Source organism: Talpa occidentalis, unplaced genomic scaffold (assembly GCF_014898055.3).
Source record: "Talpa occidentalis isolate TD23 unplaced genomic scaffold, MPIMG_talOcc4v2.1 talOcc4.2, whole genome shotgun sequence".
In the NCBI taxonomy this organism is placed as follows: domain Eukaryota; kingdom Metazoa; phylum Chordata; class Mammalia; order Eulipotyphla; family Talpidae; genus Talpa; species Talpa occidentalis.
Window position 1 is genome coordinate 22,107,092 of NW_023602073.1, and position 19,442 is coordinate 22,126,533.

Consider the following 19,442-nt stretch of genomic DNA (forward strand, 5'->3'; position numbering starts at 1 on the left):
TTTCTGAAGCCTTCTTTTGAAATGGTGAGAGCTCTGTGGGTTCTAATTATAGTGGCGCACACCAGGGTGAATGGCTCCTTTCTGCAGGAACTGGGTTTGCAGATCGGCTGGAGAGAGTGGCTTATTGTCACCAGAGGGGGAATGAAATGGCCCAGGCAGAGCCGAGGAGGAGCCCGGCAGGGCCCAGCAGGGTCCAGCGGCAGAGGGCTTGCAAAAGGGAGCGCGGCCAGAAGGAAGCTATTTCACTCCCACGCATGGATTTGAGTGTTTTGGGGTTTTTTTGGGGGAGGGGGGGACTTGTCACTACTTCTGTAACTAGGAGAAAACAGGGACAACAGACTCTGCTTAATGCTGGTTCATAGAAAGGCTATTTTTAATAAGAAAAGAAGAATTTGAAAGCCCCATAATTTCAGCTGTCCAAGGACATAATTTCAAGTAAAGTGAACCTGTGATTCAAACATCTTGCTGATTTCACAAACCCTTTCAGAGAAGGCCTCGACAAAAGGAAAGCGGGGTGAGCCCTGCAGTGCCACATCCCGGCTGCTACAAACCTCAGCGAGCCCCAGATCCCGAGGGGCCCGCCCATGGCGAGTGGGGAGCACGCGGGAATGTGGATTTGCGCGTCCCTGTCCCTCCCGGATCTCCCCGCAGCCCCCAACCAGCTGATTCCAGGCGGGGCCACAGGTCGGCAGGGGCGGCTCGGCTCCCGGGGCGCTCAGGCGTTGGGGTTGTTCCTCATGAGCTCCACGTCTGCGTCCACCATCTCCCTCACCAGCTCCTGGGGCCAGACACGGGGTGGGCAGTGAGGGAGGGGCTTCTGCTATCTCCCCCAGAAGCTCGCTAGCCCCTGTGGGGGGCTGAGAGGCCTCAGGGCGCCCCCCCTCCGCCCTGGCCCCTCCTCACCCTCCCAGCCGGGCCTGCGGGGCAGCAGCCCCAGCGGGTTGCTGCTCAGGGCCTGGGCACCAGTTCCCGGCCTGGTTCCCCATCAGTGCTGCAGCAAGCTCCCCGCGCGGGCTCCCCGCGCAAAAGACACTTACATCAAAAGCGACACGGGGCTTCCAGTTCAGCTTCTGTTTCGCTTTGGTGCAGTCTCCTTGCAGGAAGTCCTGCGGGGTGGAGGGACAGAGAAGGCGGGCGTGGGTGGGGGGCGGCAGGGTCCTGAGCCACAGGGACCCCCGCCCTCCGGGAGACCTCCAGGGCGCAGAGACCAGGGACGCTCGAGTAGGATCCCGCCGGGCTCCTGGGGCACAGGTCTCCGAGGCGTAAATCCTGCGAAGGTCGCGCTGCAGAGAGCGCCTCTGCTCAGGCCGGCGGGACCGTGACCGCGATCCCGTCCCGGCTCGGCCAGCCGCCGCCTCGCGTCCACGCCTCCCTCCACGGCGGCCGCTTGATGACTTCTCTCTCTCTCTCTCTCTCTCTCTCCCTGTCTTTCTCTCTCGCTTTTTAAATACATTAAGTTGTCAGGGACGCTACTGTGAGAACTGTTTCGAATTACTGCACTTCTCGGGCAAGAAGAGAAAGGAGTAAATCACCAGACGCCCCCTCCCCGCGCCCGGCCAGCTCCTCTCCCCCTAGGGCTGCGAACCCCCGGGGATCTGATCCTCAGCTAGGAGGGCCCGCGCCCCTTTATCTAACCCAGCCTGGGTTCACTCGCGGCCTCCAGATCTGAGCTCTTCGCACCCACCGGGGGTGACTCCGGCTGGCAGTTGCCTTGTCCTGCCCATCCAGCTCACCGGCAGGCACAGGAACCGAAACTGCGAAACTGCAGTTCTGCTGCAAACCTCCCCCTTGCTGTTCAGGGGCACCACACACTCCCTACTCCATCCCACTTCTGGAAAATGCTGATCTCCACAGCTTCCTTCATCACAGGACCCACTAATGAGCTGCAAGCAGAGGTTTGAAACTACTGCTTTGAAGAGCAACCCCCCCTCCCCCCGCCCCCATGGCTCATCTCAGTGGCCCCGAAGGAACCCCAGCTCCTGTACTGAGGCTGGGTCCCCAAGTGTCTGCTTAGCGGTCGGCCCCGCCCAGCTGGCAGGGCCCTGTGTCACTATACAAAAGGCCCCAGGACCCAGGTAGAGCTGCATCACTAGTACCCACGAAAACACCAGGGCTTTGGAAGAGTTTTCATCCACTCTAGGAGACTTCCTAGGAAGGAAAACTGGCTAAAAGAAATGAGAGACTACATGAATCCTCCATCTGGACCGCCACCCGGCCATTACTTCTCACGGCGCTCTGAAAACTGATTTAGAAGAAAATGAAGATGAGAATTTCAAGATGATTTGCTGAAGGATAGGAAGGAAGGAAGGAAGGAAAGAGAAGGAAGACGAGATGCACAGAAAAGGAAAAATACCTTGAAATAGATCCTTTTTAGAGGGCATGGTGAGAGGAACATTGAGCTTTTCTACATACACATGTATCCGTCCTGCAGCACACAGGCAGGAGCAGAAGAGTGTGAAAGCCCCAGAAAATAGCTCTTTAAACAAGAGCCATGCTCATTAGCCACTTCAGCTACCCCCCAGGACTAGACGCCCCTAAAAGCCGCTGTATCAAGTGAAAGCAACAGGTCACCCAGCTGCCACGGAGAGCCCTCCCCGGTGACGTTCCTTGGCACCCCTGAAACTTGCAGGCATGTGTGTGGGGGGGAGGAGGGGTCTGCACAGAGTCACAACATTTCTGGGCCAGAAAGTCTAGCAGGGGCTTGCTGAGCCTTCCACACCAAAGGCGGCCTGGGTGCTCCTTCTGGAGTCTCCCTGGGTACATGCAATTGTCCTCTCAGAGAACATTCAACACCTCTCCTCCTTCACCCCCTTATTAGTTTTTTCAGCGTGAATAAATCAAACTCCCAAAGGCTCTGCATTTCACAATACAGTGAAGGACAGGCTTCCTCTCCCGGGGGTTAATCACAGTCAAGCAAGCTATTTCTGCTGGCCCAGAATGCCCATCGACAGGCCCTTCAGGGAAAGCAGGGGAACAGAATTTAATGATTAGCCATCCGACACAACGCACGCGGAGCTGGAAACACACGTGGAATAAGGAATCTATCTTTTCCTTTCCCTAAATATGTGTAGGCTTCCACAGTACTTGTATTTTCCTAGAAGAGTCGCACAAAGATATTCATTCTTCTTCTCCAGAGGGAGCGAAGAAATGTGGTGCCACAAGGTAACAGAGCCAACCACCTGCCCCCTGCCCCAATTCTATAGCAGTGACATGTCTTGCAGAAGCAGAGATTGTTTCATCACGTAACACTCGCTGTAAATCAACCTGGGGCACGAGGCCCCGCTCTGAAGAGAGTTAGCAAAACCCTAAAACCCAGTTTGGCTTCAGATGATCTCAGTAGGCTTGGGAAAGGGAGCTTTGTATTGTGATTATGTTTCCTGTATTTTTCTACAAGTAGCTCTTAATATAAAAACAACTAGGGGACGACAATTAAGGAGAAAGAAAAATGGTTTTCAAAAGCGTAGAGACAGACATTTGCTACCCTATGCTGTGAAAGTATTTCATTGAAACCAGAGACTCACCCAGTTCAACTTCCCAATTTACTTTTGAGTCCGACTCCTACATTCCAGCCTAGCAGCTTACTTTAACCTTCTGCCAAGGCTCTGTCTCCCTGAAATTTAATTAGACCGAGAGACCCAGTGAAGGAAAAGGATGAGGTTCCATTAAAACAAAACAGTGCTCTCTCCGCCGGGCCGGCCACTGCTGCGCCGACGTGGGGACGAGGGACATGGAGACGAGTGCCCGGATGTGCTTGGCCTCCAGCAGCCTGTGAGGCAAGAGGAAGACGGCCCGGACCTTTTACGCTCAACTCCTGGCTTCGGTGGTGTCCTTTAGAGAACACATAGAGTCAAGGGTTTCGTTTGCAAGGTTTGGGGGCACCAGGAGTGTACTTTGGGGGGTGACGTGGGCAGGCCTGCTGCTTAGGAGTGACAGGACAGAGAAAAGCTTAAGGAAGGCTGTTCGGCTGCAGAGACACGAGGACAGGGTGTATTTCCAAGGACAGGGTGGCTGCTTATTCTCACAGGACTGTGTGGGGCAGTGGGGAGAGCCAGGAGGAGAAAATAAGGCCGCCATATAGTTTCCTGTCCACTGGGGTAAGGCCCGTTTTTAAGGATGAGAAGCATGAGAATGAGTTCATGTGTTTTGCTCTTTTCTCCTCTCTCTCTCTCTCTTTTTTTTTTTTTTTTTGACAGTCCAGTTCCTTCTTTCTGGATGGGCTTAAAGCCACAGCGTAGTGACAGGGCAAGAGCAGAATGAAAGTGATGATTTTATGAACAGTTTCCAAAAGGGATTCTGGGTGCTGGGTGGCCTGGGACTTTTCCCCAAAACCGAGACAATAAAGCCCTGAGAAGAATGTAAAGCATTTCTATGTGAATATGACATTTCCTGAACTCTGGCTTCTGGTGTCCTCACCGTCTCCAGCGCTGGTCCTTAGGTGAGCTATACAGTTTCAACATGTGATTTATTATTGTCAGCTTCAATTAGGGTTAGCTGAGCATTTTACAGCAGCAAAACAGCGTGAGCAGAGGGAAAACCGTGCACGTCCAGATGCCTCGAGCCCCCTTGGTTTCTCCCAGACTCCCCGACTACCGTTGGCTCATTTGACCTTGAGATGTCCTCTAAATGTTCTGTCCAGGCATAAATAGCAGCATGGCCTGGTGGGAGGGCATGGTTTGCTGTAGCAAAGCTACGGGCTTTCCTGGTTTATGTTCTTGTTCTAATGGACTGATAAAGAGCCAGGCCAAACCCTGCAGAAATCATGAAGCCAGTTCCTGAGCCGATGGTGGTTAACCTGAAATCCAGAAAAGTCTAGACCACCCTAAGACACCTCCCCCTCCTCTAGTCTCCTGGGGGCATTTTCATCTCCATCAAGATAATCCCCCATCTTGAAATGACACCGGTTCATTTTCTTCCCTCCCCCATCTTATGATTTTGATCGTGATTGGACACAGGAAATCCCTTTGATACCTACCCACACCCCCTAAAATCACTGCGGGGAGTGCCATTACAGAGATTGTATCACAGAGGCTAACTCTCAAAGGTCACGGTCTCATTTCTCTTTCTCTCCCTTTCATGGATGTGGCCTGGGAAAAATTGGAATATTGATTTGCACTTCTGGGTGGGAAGGCGGGCTTCCTCGATAGGGCTGCTCATAAGACCTGCCAAGGGCATCCCTGTGCAGGCGGAGAAGCATTTAAGACTGTGAGCGCTTTTGGTGGGATGTTGTTAAATTTCTAATGTGCATATGGAAAGAAATGGACTCTCGAGAGAGCCATAAATAAGGAGGAGATGCAGAGAGGGGATGTTAGGGAGGAAAAGTAAGGCTGGTGGAAACCCCGATGAAGCAGCTTCAGGAATTTAAGATCTGGAGCTTGAGCTCCCTATTCCTGCCTTTCCTTCCACTTTCCTTAAAATAGCAAAATAGAGGAATAGCCCAGGTTCCTAGAGAATAATAGAATGCCCACAAATTTGGTTCTTGATCTAATTTTATGCTAATGCAGAGTGAGCAGGGAAGCTCTGCTCTTGGGGGAATTTTTCATTTTAGATAGGACAGCTTAAAAAAATCCAAAAAACAAAACAAGCAAAACAAAAACAAAAACAAAAACAAAACAAAACAAAACAAAAAAAACCGAACAAAAAAACAACAAACTGTGCGGTGATATAGAAAACGCTTTCAAGTTGCACAGAATATCCCAGGCAAGATTCAAGAGGTGCAGCTTTGAGAGTCCAGGAGAATGGGAAGAAAAGAAAAAACGAAGTCTGAATGTTCCCCCAGGAGAGTTTGCAGTACCAAGTCTCTGTTGAAACTCTTGCATGCTTGCATATTCATGCTTTGGTTTATTAATCCTTCCCAGAGAGGAAGCAGGTCCCAGGGCTGTAAGAAGAGCAGAGGCCTTAATGAGGGCAATGACCACTTCCCCTGGCTCGCCTGTGCGCGGCTGCGTATCAGCACAAATTGAAGTTGAAGCCAGGCCTCTCTTTCCATGACAAGGGGTGATAAGAGACAAGAAGAAAACAGCGCCCGTCTCGTCTGCTCAGGAAGCTGGCCTCGGTGGGACTGTCCATCAGCAGAGGCTGACAGAACGCCATCGTGGCCTGAACAATGGTCGGGCTGAACCTCAGGGAAATTGAGTCAGTCAGCACCGGCTCTGACGAGTGTACTGACAGTGGAGATAAAGTGACAAATGGAGCAAAACAGAGCGAGCAGGCCCTGATTCCATCTGTCCTCAACCTCCCAGCATGGGGTGACCCACACTACCTGGCTGGGACCCCGGCCCAACCCTTCATCGCCACTGCTGGCACCTCCACCGGGGGCCTCGCATGTGAATCCCACTAGCTGTGCCTCAGCATGTGCGGTCCTGACCCCTGGGGGTGCCCGCCAGGATGGCTAAGATCCCTGAGTGTCCCTTCCCCCAGCTGATTCCATTCTTCTGAGCTGGGGACCACTTGTTTACAATTGGTAGGATTTGTCCTTTGGAATTAGCAGCTACCAAGGGCCACCAAACAGAGGGCAAGAGATACGTCCACCGGCACACACGCCAGACCCCGATGAGGAAGTCTGCCTGGCGTGGGAGAGCGTTCTCAGACAGTGAGTGGGAACCTTGTCTTCCTTCTGTGTCCACTTGTCAAATACAATTTAAGGGAGTTAAAAAAAAAAAGGCCACTGTATAAAGGGAGAACCCAGTGGATGGCATTTATGGCACAGCCTGCAGAGGAGAGACACCCTTTCTCATCTGTATTTTTAAGATTTATTTATTTATTTATTTATACAAGCACTGGGTACAGTCAGAAGCGCGGGAGGGTGAGAGGATTCACCAGAGCCAGAGCGGAACAGAACAGAGACTAACGAAGTACACTGCTGAGGGGAGCAGCGGGCGCGGCAGGAGAGGTCTGCGTGCCATGTGGGACCCTCGCTGGTGGCCAGGGATCGAACCCGTGCTGCAGAGGCTGCGGGCAGCTTCGCAGCCCAGCGCTCAACCGCTGCGCCACCAGGGGAGGCCCCTCATCTGTATTTTTAAAAAGATGGTCACAGCATAAAGATGCCATTAAGGAAAAAGTGCCATAAGGCCACACACGAATGGAGGGGACACGCAGGACTTAAACACATTATTTCCTTTTAAGTAGAGTTAAAAAAAACAACAACTCTGGAGAAAGACCTTTCAGATCCAGAGGCTTGAGACTCTCCCCTTGGTGGTACGGACACACAGGGTTTGCGCAATTGATGCCACACCCCGGCCCAGCTTCTCTCCTGCGCCTGCGTCGGGGGGAGCAGGGTAGGGTCGGGCAGTCTGCTCACCCCTGGCCTTTGGGGTCCGTCCTGTTCAACCAGACACGGGCCTGAGTGGGCCAAGAAGGGGAGAGCATTTCTTAGAGGCTGTGCCTTGCTGCCTGGGAAGCTGTCTACTCACAGATGCTTAAAATAAAATAAACACAGTCCGGGGGTGTGTTCTTGTATCACACCCAATCTAGAAGGTGCCGTCTTCTGTACCTGCTCTACTTGGGAGCATTCCTCTCTGGGGTTCCCTTTATTTCCCGATCCCTGGTTGCTTACAGGGGTCTCCACACAGAGGAAACTGGATTAAATACTGTAACTGGAGCCCTCTCCATTCTGATTTCCTCCCCTACCTTCACTGGAACCAGCTGATACGGGGCTGGCTCATGGCGGTAATGCAGGGCCAGCTAATGAAAGGGAGATAAGATTGTCAGTGACCTCAGCATTCCCGGCTTCAAAGCCAGCACCATCTTTGCAGGGAATTACTGGTTACTGTAATAACTGGATCTCGGGCGTGAAGATCTACCCGAGCTGGAGGGAGGCGGCGATAAAGCACCTTTAAGTGGAGCGATGAAAGATTGGGGCGACGTAATTGGCAAGTGGCTGCTCTGGTGCGCGGGAGGCAGCTGGGCAGGCAGCAGCTCTTCGTCCACTTAGGACTTTCCACCTCACAGCACGGTCCCTACATCCGCTAATTAAGCCTCCAGACCGGCGCGTGCAAAATGCAACTCCAGAGATCTTGTATCTGCTGCAGGTGGCCTCGTTGGGCGGGATGAGAGCCCAGTGGGAAGATCTGGGGGGGGGGGGGGGTGAAAGCCGACCCTGTGGCTCAGCTCATCTCCAGCCTGTGAGCGGGCACACGGGGGCCATCACCTTCTCATCCCTTATCCCAAGGCTGACTCAGGCCACTGGTTGCCCCTCATGGCACCAGGCGACGGCCATTCTCCTTAAGCGCTTCCTTCCAGCTTGTCAGGACATCTCCTCCACCCTTCAGGAAAGGCCTTGCCCCACCCTGGCTCGTCTTTGAACATCAGCATTAAAGAAGAGTGGAAAACACCAAAGCCTCTCTGTAAGGCGGACAGGATGGTTTTTCATTTCGGGGTTTTCTCAACGTGTATATCTTAGGTCACCCAAAGAAGTCAAGAGGCCTCTCCAACAATCCATCCATCCTTCCGCCCCATCTTCCTACCCTCTTTCCCTCCCTCCCATACATCTGTCTTTCCCTCTAGACATCCATCCTTCTCCCCAGCTGAAGTAAAAATGACAAGACTGGGTCATTCCAACATATATCCACGTGTTCACGCAAACATGTGTTCCCTTAGTCACTTCTCAAGAAACTCTAGGGCTAATCAGGCAATGCCCACATCTAAATTCATGCTTTTGGGTCATTTCTCAGGACTATGATATTTGAGGAAAAATTAAGACAAAGATGGTGAAGTTAAGTAGCAAGGGTTTTCAGGGGCATGGAGAAGAGGAGGATTGTGATGCATGGACGTTTTCGACGATTTTACTTGTGTGTTCATTTGGTTTCTGTTTCGGTTGATAGGGTTTTTTGGCTCCATCTGGCCTGCCACTCTTTCCTTTGCATCTTTATGAGAGTGACACAGATCTGTACCTGAATGTGAACGCAGAATGTTTAAGCCAAATCACGTGATTAATGTCACAAAGCCATCTAGTGGTCGCGTTTTGGACCAGAAGCCAGGATTTCTGGATCTTAGTGCACGTGGAAAGCACGGTCGACAATCTATGCTGTTAACATGAGTGGTAAAGGGGTGATCGTTAGTTACAGGGGAAAAGGACCCGCAGGGAGGTGCATGAGGGAGCTTTGGGGTGGTGGCTGACTGAAGGGAATATGCGTTTGTCAAAGTGAGTCAGACTCCAGACCTGTGCATTTCATCCTAAATCAGACCTCAAGATTTTCAGACACCACCTGCTACCTGGAATTGTCACCAGGGACCTGGCTTCATGTTGTAACTCAACCTCAGAACAGAAATTTACTCATGTTTCCACTCCTCAGGTTTAAAATCTGCAAAACAGGGAAACATCTATCTGTAGGGTGGTTGACAGACCGAGGATTATGCCTGGGAGGTGGCTAGTGTGCTTCTGGTTCCTTGAACACGGGTGCTCTGGTGAGGCTTTTATTTATTTATTGCTTTTATCACTTAAGAAAAGCTATTCTTGGGCCTCCCCAGTGGTGCAGCGGGTTGAGTGCAGCGCTGTGAAGATGTCCACAGTCTCTGCAGCGCAGGTTCAATTCCTGGCCGGCCAGGGAGATTCCCACATGGTGCGGGAGACCTCTCCTGTTGCGCCCACTGCTCCCCTCAGCAGTGTATTACAGTCAGTCTGCCTGTTCTGCTCCCCACTCTGTCTCTGGTGAATCCTCTCACCCTCCCGCACCTCTGGCCTGTACCTCAGCTTTGTATAAATAAAAAATAAATCTTAAAAAAAAAAAAGCTATTTTAATTTCTTGCAGTAGTATAGGTAAAAATGGAATCTTTTAAAGTGGCTTGTCTTATACCTTTTCTTTTTTAGTTACATGTCACCTTTACCCTGCACCCTAATCCGACATCTAATTTTCGGTCATCATTTTTTGAATGATTCTAACCACAGTCTATCCAACTTTGTATCATGCTTCCCATGATTTTTGTAAGCATTTTACAGGCTCTTGGTTGTTGCCAAACACTTACTGCTGTAGGTGCTGGGGAAGCAGCCATGTTTAAGACATGTCTGGTCACAGTCTTGTGGTCTATCAGGAAGGGACAGTCAAGGGCACAGAAGACCACAACAGACACTTACTGGGGAGCGCTGCACAGGAGGCAAGCATGATAAAGAGTGGCAGAGCTGACTGGGAAGGCCATCCAGTGGGGTGACACTGTATTAGAACTTGAACGACAAGAAAAAGTCAGTGACATGGAGACCTGGGCGTGGAAAGGTCTCTTGGATAAGTCATAGGTACGAAGGCTTTGGGGAACAAAGCACTGAGTCTGGGGAGCAGAGAGAAGGTCCCCAATACTGGACAGGGTGAGTGAGGTGGGTCAGAGCCAAGGTAAAGCTGAAGAGGTGAGATGGGTGGCCGCCTGGGTCATCCCTATCAAGGGGCCTGAGCCTTTCCCTGTCACAGCCATTATGCTTGGCACTGACTGTCCTTGAGAGGGCCTTCACTGCTGGCCACAGTGACGAAGCTGGCTAAGTCCACAGGAGGCAGGACAAAAGTCTGCTTTTTGCACGCCTGTGTGATTTTTGAAAGTCGCTCTGGGTCTGATTTCTGGCTCCAGGCTTGAAAAGGGAGGATGGGTGATTTCTGCCAAGCGGGCACCACCTCTAGTATACAACCTCTTTTCTTCCTAAAAAAATCTGCCACTTTTTGATGTGTTCGGGCCACCCAACCTAGAGACATCCGGCCACTCTGGAAGGGATCAGAGCCAGCTGCTGCCATTGAGAGCCAGGACTGTGCCCAGCCGGCCCTGCAGGACACAGGGCCCAGGGGACCTCCTGGGCCAGAGGGCAGGGGCTTGGCCTGCTGTGCTGGCACCCGCTGCAGTGTGCAGAGCAAGGGCTGTCCCTCCTCTGGCAAACGAGGACATGTTCAACCCCCTGAGGGTTCCTGAGATGGTGCCTCACCCTTTACTTCCTCCTACGTGAGCTGAGTCCAGGCTGGAGTGAAACTGTGACCGTGACCTCCCCTTGCCGGCTGAGGAGCCTCCCTCTTCTCCACTGACTCTCAAGAGACTGGGGCGCAGCACTGAAACTTGTTTGAGTTTTGAAAAAAAGTTGTTTTTTTTTTTAACCAGATTTTGTGTGTGCGTCTCATGTAAAGGTCCATTGATATACAGAGAAAGAATCTGCTTAATTTTCAAATCAATGGTGCCCTACGGGCCTGGGCGCAAGGGCTGAGCTGGGGGTGCTCTGCGCCTGGGGCATGAGTGTTTACGTGTCACTGGGCACTCAGGGCCAGCAGCTGAGCCAGTGGAGCAGATGTGCTGAGGGTGGCAGTGGTGACGGTGCAGAGAAGGATGTGGGTGAACGTGGGACCCATTTGGAGGTGGGGCAGGCTCAGCACCCAGCTGATGGGCTGGGTGTGGGGGCCAGGGCGGCAGGACTCACACAGCACTCCTGGGATTTGGACTTGAATGAGGTGTTCCACGGCTCTCAAAGACACTGAATGAATTTACAATGCCACCAGCAAGTATGAGGAACCTTTTATCATGACTTTACCGCATTAGATGGTATCTCCTTTTCAAGGAAACCTCTCATTTTCATGCTTACGAAACAGAGACTCTTTCAAAAGATTACTTTTGTAAAATTACCTACGATCTCTTCCATCACTCCACAGAACGCACTGTCTCGTGTTGGATCTTGATGTGGTGCCAAAGCCTCTTAGCTGAGGAAGTCTGCTTAGCTCGGAGCAGCCTGCCTCGGCCTGCGACAGGAAGGCAGTGGTGGGGGGCGGCGGGGTGGGGGGCAGCGCCTCCTCCCAGGCCCTGGCTGGTGGCGGCCAGGCTGTGCCTGAGGACCCTTCAGGAAAGGGTTAAGCCAAACTCCTGACACGCCCCGCTTTTAATCTCTGCTGTGGCAGGAGGAAGTCCGAGAGGTGGCCTTTCACATGACATCATAAAAGCCTGATTTATCGCCAGCCACCAAACATCTAGAAAATCATAACATCCTTTCAGGAAAACGCGGTGGAAAATAATCAGGTTGACTTTGATGAAAGCTCTGGTGGGGACTCGACGTGTGACACTCTGCTTGGCGACCCTTGGCAGGTGCTCTGTGAGTGGCCTTCACTGGCCAGGCCAAGAGTCAGCCACATGGCTGCCTACGGCAGAGAGTGGCTGGAAAGTCCACAGACATAAGGAGAATTTGGCTCACACTTTGCCTAAAACAGCACCTCAGGGTATGTGAAGATACTTTGGAAGTGACAGCTCGATCCAGGGGTGAGGAATGATGGATCCCAGAAATATAAAAACCACCGCATGTTCCTGGTGTGAACTGGTCAGCACTTTCCCCACAGGGAGCTCCTTGCTGCTGCCCAGGATGACCTCTGGACACTCCCCCTCCTCTGCAGTCTTTCCACATTCTTAATAACCAAGGGGGCTAAGACAGGTGACAGGAGGGAGACACCAAAATGCCTTGGGAAATCAGTGATGAATTCCTTATGCCACAGGACGGGTGCCAGGGACATCCCCATCTCTGTACTGTTTCTCTGCTTGGAAATTTGATGAAACCTCCAAGCAGGAACATCACCTTCTTTGATGCTCACCATGTGCTCTGCCAATAAACACAGGAAAGAGGGACAGAGGTAGACTAGAGGCGTGGAGGGTTCTAGAATTCTGGCTGTGTCAGTTCCACTAAGGCCTGTGGGTGTAGACAGCAGGCCCGTCTTTGCAAAGTGATGCCGGCTCTGAAGGGCCTAGGACCCTGGGTTTTGGGGACTAGAGGTGTTGTTAGGACTGAGCCAGGACTGACAAAGGGCTGTTCTGGGTGGGACGCTTGGCAGAAGTGAACACTTGGATGCAGTTCAAGGTGACTTTCACTTTGTTTTACTGCTGTCCCGTAAGTGGGGAGCACAAAGGATCAAAGGTTCCTGGAGGTGGGGGGGCCAGGGGCTCGTGGAGGGAGGAGCCTTCCCCTCCCCACCCGGCTGGAGGGGACACCACCTGACACCACAAACTAGGCACAGGACCTCCAAGCCATCTCAGGCAGCCCTAAGCACACCACACTCCCTCCACGTCTGATTTCTTAATCGATGAGGCCTAGCCCTGCCTGGTCGTTTCAGGATCCTGGTGGGGAACAGAATGATGTGAAGGGAGAGGAGATGAGAGGTGAGGCTGGGCCCCTGCCCTGCAAGGGTTGTCACAGGAACTCCTCATTTGTAAATTGGGGACTATTGGTCCCCCCTTCAGGCCCTTGAGGTACCTCAGTGCTAGGATTGCTGAAACTTGCACAGTGCTATGGGCCTGGCACCAGGGAGGGTTTGGGGGCCTGGTATGCACCTCCCTCTGAAGCCCCCTCATCATTTCATACAGTCTGTGCCAGGGGACGCAGCAACTCTTGCCCTCAAGGTCATCTCAGCTTGGCCTGGCCCTGCTCAGCCTCGGCCCTGATCTTGAGTCTTTCCCTGAGTTATGCTGAGAGGCCAGGGAGCTGGGTGACTTAGCAGTCAGATGATGGGGTGCTGTGGGGGCGCTACCCTTCTGCCCAGTGAGGCTGGGCTGGTGCTGCCTGGTGGCTCGAGCACAGAGCCAGAGGCGTGATTGATAGCAATGGGCTCGCCCTGAGGGAGCCAGGGTGACACGTGTCCCACTGAAGGCACCCTCGACACCCTGGGGCTATTCCATGTGACTGGTGGGACTGAGTACCTCAGCTGGCTCACGGCTGCACGGAACATGCTGCTGCTTCTCACTGCTGGGCTTGTAAGCCCGCCATACAGTGCTCCCGTGTAAGTGTCAACAATGGTCAAGTGGGGAAAGACATTTCTCATGGATAAAAACCATAAGCAAATGACTTGACCTGCTAGAGGTTTGCTTGCTGGATCAGGAAGCTTCTTCTGGTGGTGGGTCTCTGAAGCGAGGTACCCTCTGCAGTGGCATGAGATGGGGCTTCTGGCTGCAGAGGTTAGGAACACCTCCACCCCAGTGCCCAGGTGAGGGTCTGGGAATCTGTGATCCCACAAAACTGGTAATCACCATATCTTTTTCTGGGTCTCTTTGTGCTACGTGCTAACCACAGACCTTGCACAAGTCAGCCTTTAACATTCTATATAACAAACATGAGGCTCCAGTGAGCAAAGTCATGGGCCTGGTGTGACCCGCCCCCCCTCCCAGTGCAGCCAGGATTCCAAGCCGGCTTGGTCTGACTCCAGAGATGAGGTGCTAGTCCACTGAGCTCCCTCCCTCAGGGCCAGTCTCTCCAGGAATGGACACCACCAGCCAGGAGAACAGCCACACAGGCCTCCCACCCAGGGGCCACCTGCGTTAAAGATTCTTGGTTTTACTGTTAAAAACTTGTCAAAGACACGACAGAAAGAGAATTCTACAGGGGTCCAGAAAAAAGAAAAATGTCAGTCAGCTGTCATGTGTAGATCTCGGGGAGCCCAGCTGTAGAAGAGGAACCCAAGAGGTGGGAGAGGCCGAGGTGGGTTGGGGAGGCCGAGGCTATTCCAGGCGGAATAGTTCTCCGTAGGAACGTGTGATGCAGCCTTGGATTTTGGAGCCAAAATGAATTCACTCATTTTCTCCAGCTGGAGTAAAAGGTTTTATAGAAGGAACCTTGGCCAAGGATCGAGGCTCTCATCTTGGTTCATGTGCTGAGTGTGATTTTCTCAAAAAATGACCATGGATTCCTCCATGGAAGATGGTCACGATAGCGGCCTTGGTCACCTCACAGACCATTGGCCACTCGCCACGTAGAACGTCTCTCTTTGCCCCCCTGATACGGCGAGGCCGGGAGACAGTGGAAAAGTCTGGCAGAATCAGGTTTTGGGGCAGATTATTCTAGAAATTGCTGCTTGCTGGAACAGCAGAAATACTAAGGGCTGTCAAGGAGCTGTCACAGGAAGCCGTACTATCCGCTCCTCTGGAAGCTCCCTGGGGGACAGGAATGGGCATTGTGTGAGGAGGGCAGGAGGCAGTAGGGGTGACTGAGAGGGAGGCTGAGGAGCACAGGAGTAGGCAGAGGGTTGACGCTGAAGAGGGACCTGAAGGGGAGGAGGCTGAGCTGGGTGAGCTAAATGTGTCAGAAAGGCAAGGGTGTAAGTAACAGGAGGAAGGGTGTGCCATTTCCCGGGACAGAGCTAGGACAGAGCTTCCTTCTCAGTGGGGCAGAGGAGGGGACCGCAGCCCACCGGTGGCTGTGGGTTTGGGAAATCCTTCCAAGAGCAGAAGCTGCCTGAGCTGGGCCTTGAAGAAGGATGGAGGAAGAAGACCAAGAGCAAGGTGAAGACAGCCCGCGCGCAGGGGCTGGCGGACGCGGAGATGTGGGGGGATCTTCCAGGGACTGCACGTGGGAGTGGCTAAGGAAGGGGGGGGCGGTGAGGGGAGAGGAAGTCTCCCCTCAGGCTGGGGGTGACCCCCAGGCTCACAGGGTCAGCACTAGCATAGCATGCAATGATTCTTGGGGTGAACTTGGCTGGGTCTTAGTTTCATCATTTAGAAGCCTGATCATTGACCAACAATAAAAGCTACAGGTAAGAGCCTAAAACAGTCTTGATGGTGACCAGGAACTCAGTAAGTGCAATGACTGCCAGTGTCTAGTGTTTTGGCTGGATCAGGGTCCTGAGGACCAAAGAAAACCCCTGGAACGGGCACTCCAGGCCTCTGTGTGTGGTCTCCATGCCCACCAGCCCCTGCAGAAGCCTGTAGTCACACAGGTACATCAGCAGCTCCGGTTGTCACACTGAGTTCCCTATAGCCTGGAATGTTCTGTTCCTCCTCTTCATTGACTCAACGCCACCCCGCCCCCCTCCCATGAGAGCACATGGGATTTTAGGTCAGGACATGTCAGCTGAAGTTCTAGATTCACCATTTGCTAGACAAGAGTCAGTTTCCACACATTTGCACTGTGGCCGGCAGCTGCGTGAGGACCTGTGGGACTGAGTGCTGGTCACACGATGCCCCTCCACACGCCTCACTCTCCTCCCTCATGTCCATTCCCCTCTGCCCAGATCTCCTCCCACCCATCTGTGATGCCGCATCTGCCTCTGTGTCCCCTCAGTGCGGTGCCAGGGCTGCGGAGGCAACAGCCAAGGAGACACAAGGGCAGTCATGTCCCACACAGGGGGCTGTTGGGGAAGCCAGCAGGGAAGAAACCAGGGAAGTTACATGGCCACGGTGATGACGATAAAGTTGAGCAGTGGGATCTGAGATGCTGAGGTGACCAGGGAAAGCCCTCCAGGCCAGGGGGCATCAAGGGGTCAGGCCCCAGCCTGGTGGGAACTGGAAAGTCAGAAGCCCCCACACCTCAGAGTGGACCCTGAGCTGGGGTGAGGGGAGCTGACAGAGGTGCAATGAATCCAGGAAATAATTAACCAGAGCTTAGTCAAGAATGCCCCCTGGATACATGTCTTCCTCTGGTATTCATCAGATCCTCTGCCTTGGGGGGGGGCCGGTCTCTGGGGTATCCCTGGGAGACTTGTTTGCCACCAGGGACGGGTGATTATACAGGCCATTTTGGGACATCTTAAGAGAGGGCTGGAGGCCAGAGCAGCACATACACCACATCGGGGCTCCCAAGGCCCAGAGGCCAGAGGCATCGGCGCTCACTGGGGTCTCCTACTCCCCAACCCCTGGAGGAGGGAAGTGGACTCATAAACTGGGCTCCTCCAGCATAATCTAAGCCATGACCCTCTGTCAGGCTGTGCCATGGGTGGCACCAGAAGGTGCGGTGGGAGGTGCCACCTGACCCGGGAGGAGGAGGCCCTCAGGAGACAGGATTTACCCTCTTCCTGTCCCAGGAGTGGAACAGCTTGAAGACGCAGGCCGGGCAGCCGCAGCCCTGCCAGAGCCTGCCTGACCAGGCCGGGCAGAACCTGGAGGGCCGCCCACTCTGATCCCTATCAGGTGACTCAACGCTGCTTGCACCACGGCCCTGCGAGTGCGGGAGGCTGCTGCATCCAAGGAGGCACAGAGGTAGAGGCGGAAGGGCCCAGAACCACCGAGGCCCGAGGCCTCAGGGACCCGTTTTCTCCTCCTGAAGGCTTCATCTATAGGTCTTCCCCTCAAAATAAACTCCAGTACGAAACCTGCTCGAAGGTTCCTCCGAACCTAAAAGAAGGTCCTGATTTCACTGACGCCCGTGGGGTTGCCCTGGACCTTTCCCGCCTGGCAGCGGCTGAGCAAGCGCCTGGGCTCCGGCACCCTGCACCTCTCCCCTGTGCCCTGTGCCCTCCGTGCCGGGCAGCCACACTCCTCAGGGGCTGGGGGCATGGTGGGCTTCCTTCTGGGGAAGAGCGGCTACGTCAGGCTGTGCACCTCCCCGCCCCAGGGGCATCCGTGCTCTGCCTGGTGATCTTGTCACCCTGAAGTTTCTGGTTTTGTGGGACAGAGGATGCATTCCTCTGCTCCCACCGTCAGAACACTGCCCTCTGCTAAGGTCTAGGCCGAGCTGGCCTTGGCCTCTAGGCTGGAGAACTGGTTTGGGGTGACTCTACACTTGGGTTGCGAGTGGAGTGTGCGTATGCAGCCTGTGCACAGAAGCACTGCGTGGTGTTTTGATTTTATAAAACCTGCCTTTGAGATCTAGTTGTGAAAAACAACAGGGCCCAGCCATGGGGGGCCCCTCAGGAGGGGGAGGTCTGGGTCCTGCAAGGTCTGACAGGAAGCTGGAGGGACGCAGCGGCTGGGCAGGCCACGGCCGCACACCGCCTCCTTCCACGCAGACCCTCCCCACTGGCTTGTCATTGCTTTCTGCCACTTAGTTCCTGTCTTGAAATGGCCACTCACGGGGGCTCTGGGGGCTTGGAACGTTCTGCCCACAGCCCTGGAGAGTGGACACCGCCCACCCTGGGGATCTGCTGAGGAGGCAGGCAGCAGGCCCCGGGAGTTGCTTCCATCTTCTTACCCAGTCCCTCCTCAGAGGAATCGGCGGTTTTCAATAAACTTTGGGGAGATGGTTAAAAGGGAGCGGGTGGGACTCTGAGGTGGGTCCATCTGAATCTCCGAGGCAGGTCCTCGGCTTCCTCAGCCCATGCGCATCTGAGGGCAGGAGCCATGTCTCACCGCCACCTCTGATGACCCCTCCAGGTTCTCTTGCTTCAGTTACCCCATCTCCCAGTGGCTCCCAAGTGGCCCATTCCCCCCGGCCCCCCTGGGTATAACCGAGGCACTGAGAACAAAGGCGGGCACTCGGAACCAGAGCGCGGTCTGACTCTGCCCCACAGCGGGCTCCCTGGTCCTCACTCCATCTCCTGCAGACAGCCCGGGCCAGGAGTGTCTCCCCACCCTCCCTCTAGCTGTGCAGCCCAGGCCTGGCAGGCCCCTCCTCGGTCCTATAACTCAGCCTGCAGCCTCAAGGATGAGCCCCTCACGGGCCAGGAAGGATGCGATCCTACGTCAAGGAACATGGGCACCAAGGCACTCGGACAGCACATGGCCATGCTGTCCAGGCTGACTGGGGCCTGGGCCCGAACCGCCTTATTACCACTGGGACACGGTGCATCCAACTCCCCCTCAGCACAGCCCCCACACGCCCCTGCCTTTCCTCTCACTTTGCACCCACAGGCCTCCAGAGCAGCCAGCCTGGACGCCCCGCCAGCTAGAGGCTCTGTCTCTGGGCTCCCTCCCTTCCAGGCTCTCCATTTTAAAAGATGGTCAACATTCTGACGTGGGTCAGCCCTGCTGTGCTAACCCCTGCTGCCACCTGGGGCGGCCCGCTGTCTCCATTTCGGATGGATGCGGTGGGGTTGGGAGAGCCGCTGGGTGCAGAGCTGGGCCGGCACCACTGGCACCTGGTATCTGTCCCCAGGAGCAGTGCTACTTCCCGGGACCCTGCCAGCACCCGTGGGCACACCCCTCGCACTCGGCAACACGGGTCCCCCAACACCCCCCTCATCCTTCCCTCCTGCAATCTCACTATGGGCTCTCCTGCTCCCGGACAGCACTTTCCACCACTCCACTTCCTCCCTGCCCTGGGTCTCTGACCTCTCCTGGGTTCTCTGACCTCTCCTCCAGTGGCAGCTGCCCTCCCTCATCCCCACCCCCCAGCTCTTCCACTATTCTCTTGGCTCCGCCCCTTCCTCCTCTCTAACTCCTCTCCTCCCATATTTTAAGCCCAAAGCTCTGCTTTTGGCCTTATTTCCCCTGCTTTCTGCTCGTTCTCTCTTGCAGGGTCCACTGGCACCCACGCTTTCGACCGTTGTTGGGTGACTGCTGGGCGGGGATACCACTGCCTGCACCTTGCACCTTCCCCTGTCCCCCAGGCTCCAGGTCTGTCTCTCCCTGTGGGCCTGGCGGCTGTGGCCCAGTGCCCATGGCTCCCGAGTCAGGCCCTGGCCCCACGAGAAGTCTCCACGGTCTGCCCTGTTTTCCTCCCTCACAACATCTTCATCAGGGCCCTTCTTTATGCGTGGGGATCTGCACCCACGGCAGTCCATTTATGTCAGCTGTTTGCCTCCCCAGAAGGGACGGGCGCTCCCTGAAGGCCAGAGCTGTCCTGCCCTGTGGTCTCACTGGCCTCC

General features: G+C 54.3%; 1 protein-coding gene across 1 annotated transcript in view; it reads right to left on the reverse strand.

Annotated features, from left to right (window-relative positions):
- Nucleotides 1-350: 350 nt before the first annotated feature.
- The window catches only part of GMDS (GDP-mannose 4,6-dehydratase), a 544,099-nt gene continuing 525,007 nt past the window's right edge, over nt 351-19,442 (reverse strand). Inside the window, exons 10-11 of the mRNA XM_054698418.1 lie at nt 1,038-1,106; nt 351-778 (exon numbers count right to left, since the gene is read on the reverse strand). Coding sequence (XP_054554393.1) covers nt 716-778; nt 1,038-1,106 — 132 coding nt within the window. The 3' untranslated portion in view covers nt 351-715. The remainder of the gene's footprint in view (nt 779-1,037; nt 1,107-19,442) is intronic.